Below are 8425 nucleotides of genomic sequence, written 5' to 3' on the forward strand. Positions count from 1 at the left end.
CTAATTAACATTTAAGCAAGGGAAGGCAAAACCGTAATAGAAATCTGACAAATCACTGAACAAGAGGGTGAATGTGATAAAAAGCAAGAAAGGTTTGATGGAGAAAACATAGAATTGAAGGTCGATTATTAGAATCACCTTTAAGTTTCAGCATTCAATTAAAACAGTTTCGATGTTTATTACGGATGCATCCTGTACTATAATTTGTCAGATTTCGATAGCGGTTTCGTTTTTTCATTGCTTAAATATTTATTTGCAACCCCCAATGTGAAAACCTTGATTTAATTTTAGGTATAGATTCTAAAAATGCATATTAAGGGCGTTCCTTACAGAACACAATGCATATCATAAGATTTCTCTTGATAAATAAAATAAAAAAAGGTAATAATTCCCTTAATCATATATACATATCATAATGAGTTATAACTGTCAAATTAAGTTAATTAATAAACTAGAATAATTTAAATTTATTTTTAGAAATTCACTAGAACAACAGACAATCTCATGAAAATTTATTTATTAGAATTTTATCCTCACAAACAATTAAATAAATCATATACAACAAGATTTTTTTTCCTACAAAAATAAATTAATATAATTTCCTCAAACATAACTAATGAATTATAACTATCAAGCTAAGCTTAAGCTACAATATTAAAAACTTAATTTTAGAAATTCACTAGATTAAATAATAGAAGAATAACTCATGAAAGACTATGTGTGAAAATCCTACAGTAGGTTCCTGTTACATAAACAAGAAATTAGCTTTAACAAGAATGTACGATCTCTAGTTGTTGAAGCATAGTTTCTCAAAAACTTTGTGAAACATGCATGTTACAAAATAAAATTTTTGTCACATACGATTGTGTCTATAAATATGACGAAAGATGAAATGAAGAGTCTATGATAATGTTTTAGCTATAGTAAATATCAGTTGCAATAACATTTAAATAACATATAGTACAAACATAGATATAGCAAAAGTCAGACCATCTATAATAGAAATAACTGGAATTCTCTAATGTTTATATACATCTACACAAAGTTGTGCTTTTGCAAATGTGGATCAAGGGTTTGACTTATAATACTAAATCAAATATCTGGAAATTAAAAATAGAGGGTTGAATGATGCTTTAGATCTGAAGGGAATATTTGTAAATCACAAATATTTTTAGGCTTAATATGGAGTAAATTATTTTGACATAAAAATTTAGTTTACCTATAAGCAGGATTGGCATGACTTAAATTTCTTGATCTTTTTAAATTAATAATCAATTGATTTTTTCAATAAAAAAAAAAAAACCTTAATTTACGTGAAAAATATTTTTGTTTATTTTTATTTAGGATATTGCTTAAATATATTCTTAAGATTGTGGATGTCATTATACCTTAACTTAATGTCATTAATATTAAAAATTTTTAATCAGAAAAATACTGAGAGGGTGATGTATTACATTTATATTATACACATTTATATTGTTATTAATTTTCAAAATAGGCTAAAAAAAGAAAAAAAAAGATTAAATGTGGATTTAAGTATGTGAAATTTTAAATTATAACTATCCATTAGTTGCATGTCAAATAATTTGTTATTTTTATATATATATAAAAAAAAAAAAACATATTTCAATTATATCAATTTAGCTTTATATTTATTTAAATACAAATATTTATAAAATTTACTAAACATGCAGTTTTTGGAATAGAATGTCAAAAAGTCCTTTTTGTCCAATAGTAATTTAGAATAATTTATGTTTCCAGATTTAAATTAAATCATTCTTAATTTGATATTGGGTCTTTGTTTTTATCTCATATGTTGTTTTTATTCAAGCTCAATACTTTTATGAGTATTCAAGAAAGTATTAAATTTGAAGAAAAACAATTGTGATTTTACTTTTTTTCCGTGATTAGTTTGTAATAATTATTGTATACAACTAGGAATAATATTGTTGCATAATTTGTTACAGAATTGTTTTCTTAAAAAGTGTCAGGCATTAACAATATAAACTAACAGAGCTTTGATGAAAAATATACAAAAGTCTGATTTAAATATAAAAAAATACAATAAAAAAAAAATCCAGATTTTTGGCAACCCTGCCTAAAAGGAATGCATGCAGTTTTTTCATTCTGGTTAAGTTATACTCCTCACAATCATTCATTTTTAAGTTGAAGTTTTTAAAACTTTTCTGAAAAATTCTGTAAGTCACCTCCTGCTTACACTTAACAAATTGTATTTTTAAATTTGTTACAGAAGTCACAAGAGACAGGCTCCTATTTAATACAAGTGTTAAGAGAACATATTGTTAAAGCATATTTTTTTAAAATGACTTTTAACATAAATTTAAAGGTATTTATCAAGCACAGACAGAAATAACCAATTATTTTTAAGTGACAAACTCATAAGAATATAGCTTCTGATTAGCACATACAGCATCTAAGTGTTTCAAGGAAAGATGTTTCGTTAAATTTCCTTTACACGTAAAAGTCTTATCACACATATCACAAGCGAGAAGTGTGTCTTTAGCGTGTACAGTACGATGATGCATCTTTAGATTGTGTTTCAAAGAAAATGTCTTGCAGCATTTTTCACAAGAGTACGGCTGCTTTTTAGCATGGACAGCATCATAGTGTATTTTTAAATTTCCTTTATAAGAAAAAGTTTTAAAGCAAATATCACAAGAGAAAGGCTCCTCTTTAGCATGGACACTAAGACAATGCACCTTTAAATTGTATTTTCGTGAAAATTTCTTACAGCATACTTCACATGAGTAGTTATGCCCATTAGCATGGACAGTATCGAAATGTCTCTTTGCATCTCCTGTATATGAGAAAGTCTTATTACAAATTTCGCAAGAAAAGGGTTTTTCTTTAGCGTGCACAGCTCGATAATGTACCTTTAAACTAGATTTTTGCACAAAAGGTTTATTACAGATTTCACAAGAATATGATCTTTCTTCAGCATGGACATCGAGGCAGTGTTTCTTCAAATCTTCCTTTTGACAAAATCTCTCCTTGCATATATTACAGGAATGTGGATTTTCCCTTTTATGAACAATTTCATGTCTCTTTAAGCAAGAGAAACTTTTATTACAGAGAGTACATAACTTAAGTTTAGTTTGGCCTAGAGGCTCTGACTCATCCTCTGTGGTTTGTGACATACTGGCAACTGATTAAGTAGAGCAGTAAAAAAAAAAAGGATTTAAATTTACTCTGATTCTTCAAAGAAGAGTCTGCCAATTAGTCTATTTGTTTCCATCGCTAAGTTCATTGACTTTAAGCTGGAGATGTTACGCAATAGCTCCTGGTTTTCTACACAGAGTATTGGAAGAAAGCTAACTCTTAATTATAACCAAGTAATGTAATGTCATTTATAATCTAAAAAAAAAAGAAGAAAAAAAGTAGTATTAGTGTATTTTGTGTCTAATTATATCAATATTTTAAGGTAAAATTTTGGACTCTGAAAAAGTTTCAAAAAATTGTGAGATATCAGTGATTATTAATAAATTTTACAATTCAACTTCCTTTGAAACCAACTTCATATCAGATAAAAATGATCTAATTCATTTTGTTTAAAGTAATTGTTCTTTGTATCTTTGTACCAAATGTACAAAAGTACTGAGGATTCAATACTTGTGAACATTATTGTGGCATTAGTTTAGTAGTTTCATAAAATTGTCAATCTGGCAAGAACAGGCTTGCCATGATATGTACCAAGTTCGCCTTTTTCCTAAAGGGTACTTACTAATTTAAAAGATCTTTAAATAATAAAAAAAATTTTTTTTCAATAATCCTCTAGAAAATATTAATAGTGGAAGAAGTTTCAAAATTGATATTTCATAGGGAAGATAATATTTAAGTCTTATAAAACTGAACAACATTATTGTTATTTTTTATCAAGTCTTTAAATTTCATAGATCTCAGGGATCGAAAGCACTTTGAGCTTTTTTGGAGTGAAAGAAGGTTTTATTTTCAACTGGTAAAAAAATAAATAAAAGAAAGGTTAAAGAACCTCTTTTTGCTATAATTTTAAGACACTGAATATGAACACTACAAAGCAAACTGTATGAATTATTGCTAAAGCAGGGTTTCCAAATGGTGTTCCGCACAACCTTTAAGTTAAGGTGAAGAGTTAAAGGGGTTCTGCGAGTTAGTACTTCTTGTAATATACTTTTTATAGTGGTAAGTTTTAAACACTCTGCTTATATTTAGATCTAACCTATAATTCACAATTTATTTAATCCTTTGGTTGCCTTTGTAAAACTTTTCAAGTGAAAAGTCAATGAAATATAAATTGAATTTTTTAAAATAAAATATAATATTTTTAACAATACACTGAACAAATTATGAAAAGAACAAGCATTTATAAAATATTGCATTAGTATTTCCGATCACACTTTTGAAATCAAAATAAAATAACTTAATTCTTTAATAAAGAAATATGTTTCCTTAACATTTATTGCAGTTCTTTAAAGTTCTCATTTCAAAGAAAAAGCATAATTCGACTTTTTTTAATACATTTCGAGCTACTGCATATACATCAAAAACAAATTCATAACTGGACTAGATATATCACAAGGATGGTAAATTTAACTGTGTTGGACATAAAGCCTAATTTAAGATTATTAGTGATTAAAAGATAGAAAATCTTCATCCTCTAATTAAATATTTTAAAACTATTCTACAGGTTATAATGCTCATAATGATCTTAATTAACTTTATTTATAAGGTCAGGGTTCCGCCGAAAGAAGATTGAATATTCTGGGTACCCTTGATTTAGATAATGATTAAAATCACTATTAAATTTTTATTTGAATACAAGGGTTGTACAAACAATTTGATTACGTAGTTGGTTCATATCAGTATTGAAAAAAGACCCGTTCCAGGAGAATATGTAACTTCAAATAACCTCTTCATTGGATATCTAATTAATAAATTGTCTCTTTGTCCTTAAAATTCATTAGAATGTTGAGGTAGAATAAAAATAGCTATGTCTATCCCCCGATGATTTGTTTGTAATAATTAAATAAAAATTTTAACATTTAAGTTAGAAATATTAACTATTTTTAGCTAAATATTATAGGTATGAGGTTTTGTAATAATACTGAAACATAATCACTAATTGTGCGGTAAGTTTTTGAATCAACAAAACTGATAAGTAGTAGTTAAATTAATTACCAATAAAAAAAGCATTTATTATGAATAGAAAATAGATGCAAAAACATAAATGGATCTCGAAACTCTGATAAGAACAACAACAAACTATCAATTGATGGATTGATTTGCAGCTGCATAAACGCTTTCAGCTGCCTATTTCTGTAATTGTTAAGTTTTATTTCGATATACTCACTCTAAGAAAATTCCAAAATTAGCACTACTCTGATATTGATGGAATGGCGCTACAAGTTAAATAAGTCCGTATTTTGACGGATAAATTTTCGTTTGTAAATAAGTATTTAATAAGTTAAGTACACAAAGTCTCATCTTAATGTTTCATATGTTTTTATTATTAACCATGACAGCTTTTAAATTTAAAAAAAAATACTGTGCACATTTTTAATTTAATAATGGGAGAATTCAATTGCCTCCCCCCCCCCCGTTAAAACAAGGACTCTAAAAACACATATAAAGGGTGGTTATTATACTCGCGTCCATGAGTTAAGCAAGAAAGACAGTTATACCTTATATATATGTGTGTGTATAAAGAAAAAGAAATATGCAACATTAATTAAAAAAAATAATAATTAGAAAATTTAAGAACGGAAAGAAATAACTGCTTCATTAGTTCACATGATTATATTCGAAAAAAAAATAGTTTCTATTAATATAGCCAAAGCGAAACAAATCATTGTAAGGATGGCTAAAAAGAAAAAAAAGACTGATTTATCAAAATATGCAGTTTCAAAGTTTCATAAAAATTAAAAGGAAAAAAAAATTCAAAATAGAACATAAATGGGAACATACGAAGCTAGAAGAGAGAAATATGTCATGTACTTACGAATAACTTGCAAAAATGGTTTAAAAAACATTGGCCAGTTTACAAAATAAGAAATTAAAGCGTAAATAGACGGTAGTGGGATATATTTTAAGACGGTAGTGGGACGTTCACACAGGAGTCAAAAACCATATTTGCTTTGTCCGTTGGCCCAAAAACTCGATATGGAAAAGGTAGTTATATTATAATGGTTAATTCAACATTATTATGAATATATCCTTTTTGGAATAGAAATTGATAACAATAATTGAATAAGATTAATTATTTAAATGAGTATTGGTGGATTTGTTGGTTAGTTATAAGATTTCAAACTATTTACGATACCGGACCGGATTTTAATTTCTAGCTGCTTTGGATTTCCTAGAATTGGAGTTGCACCAGGCAAAAATGATAATCTGGATAACTAAATTTTTTTTACATAATTACATTCTTCTATTAATTGTATTATTCAATTACTCGATTATTTTGTATTAAATGTAATTACATTTGCTGGATAACCGTTGTTTTAAGTGAAATTTAGGAAAAGTGTTTCTTTCTTTTTTTTTGATAAATAGATATTTCTACAAATTCTTTTAATCCTATTTAATTGATTAAAAATAGTGTTAAAATAATTGTTTTTAGAACTATCATAATTTCACACAATTACTTTATTTATACGTATTAAGCTTAAAAGCATTCCCATTATTGTATAAGTCAACAAGGCAGACATTTTATTCGTTTTTAATAATCCAAAAAAATTAAAAGTAACATTATAGCCATGATTAAGAAGCAATATTAATTCCTCGGGGTTAATATTACTTAACAAAATTATACAATTGTGAAAATTAAGGATAATTAAACCATCAACCAAAGTCATCATCAATTTAAAAACATCAATCTAAATAATCATCATCAATCTAAAAACAAATTAATTATTTAGTGCATTTTTTTTAAATGAAAATGTCAACAAAAAAAAAAAAAAAAAAAAAAAAAAAGAAAGCAAGTGACGAAAAATTAGATCTATTTGAATAAAAAAGTATATTTTAATAATAAAGATAAATTAAAAATGCACAGATTATTTAGAATTTCTCAGTAATTAAATTCGTAATTTACGATATATTTATAATTACAGTAATATTTACATTTTAGAAAGTGGAGTTTAGAAATACAGTTTAGAAAATTAAATGTTAGAGAGAGATCCTTGTAATCAAAGGTCTAATAGATTTATTTTGTTGCGTTTAATAAAATCTGAAATAGGTAGATTATCGGTAATAATCCGTGAAAAACCTTCTACAATAATATTGTTATTAATTTTATCTAAGTAGTTAAAGAAAATAGTTCGTCAGGTTTAGTTTAAGTTTTATACCAACAACACACATTCTTTATTGCTCCTTTCTCATTTTTGTGTTATTATTTTATATTACGGGTTTTATGTACCTGCAGCTAATGCGCTGTTATTAAAACTCAATAAATTTTGAATTCTTAAATTTTCTATTTTCATTCATTTATTAATCTATCATAGATATATATTGCTTAGTAAATCTGCAACGTGATGTGAATAGAGGAGTTGGCAATTTTCAAATAACATGCTTCTTTTCTGGCAACTTCAACACACTATATATAAAGATTTCACACCAATATAGATTTAATAAATTTCAACACAAATATACTAAATTACAAAGAAGTGGGTCTAATCTAAAAAATGATGAAAATAGTTTCAAAATTACGCATGACTTTATCTACGAAATAACCTTTTCTACAAATTGTCGAGGAAAATAACCCTGTCAACGAAAGAACCTGTCGACGAAATGACCCTGTCGACGAAATGACCCTGTCGACGAAATGGCCTGTCGTGAAATGGCCTGTCGACCAAATGGCCTAGTCAATGAAATAATCTGTCGATGAAGTGTTCTCGGTGAAGTGATTGTTGCCAAAATGAACGCGACCCATAAAGGGACATTATTGCCCCATCTGCGTCAAAAGGCAATGCATAAAAATTTGATGTTGTTTATAATTAAGTTGAATTAGTTATTTAAGTTATATGTTAAAGTTATATGCAAAGGTGAATTTTTTACTAAGAAAATGGAATAAACATGGAAAATAATAAAGATTAATAAAAGAGAAAAAAAATTGTAAACTAAAATATTTAAAAAAGAAATATATTTTTTAAAAAAATATAGTATATTAAAAAGTATTTATCTTGTTTTCCGGCTTATTTTTTTAAAAAAATAATTTTATTTATCATTTTTTTTAAAATAGCTAATGTTTTTAAATATTTTTTAAATTAATTATATACTGATTTTTTAAATAATATTTTTTTTTTTCTTTAAAAATATTTTTTTCTTTTTTAAATATTTTATTTTAATACTTGTAGCTTATGCGCAGTAAATAAAACTTATTGATTTTCTTAATTTTCTTCGATTTTCTCTATTTTCTTTTTATCCTTTCGTCTTT

At 26.2% G+C, this 8425-nt stretch overlaps 1 protein-coding gene across 1 annotated transcript; it reads right to left on the reverse strand.

Annotated features, from left to right (window-relative positions):
• Window positions 1–499: 499 nt before the first annotated feature.
• Window positions 500–5292, reverse strand: LOC107453242 (uncharacterized). Its single transcript, XM_087166094.1, has 2 exons — window positions 5176–5292; window positions 500–3375 (listed from the first exon to the last, which is right to left on the reverse strand). Exon 2 carries the CDS (start codon window positions 3156–3158, stop codon window positions 2385–2387), a length of 774 nt encoding a protein of 257 aa, XP_087022220.1. The 5' UTR covers window positions 3159–3375; window positions 5176–5292; the 3' UTR covers window positions 500–2384.
• Window positions 5293–8425: the final 3133 nt, after the last annotated feature.

This window comes from Parasteatoda tepidariorum, chromosome 1, assembly GCF_982258835.1.
Source record: "Parasteatoda tepidariorum strain Cologne lab strain chromosome 1, Ptep-v5.0, whole genome shotgun sequence".
NCBI classification, from domain to species: Eukaryota; Metazoa; Arthropoda; class Arachnida; order Araneae; family Theridiidae; genus Parasteatoda; species Parasteatoda tepidariorum.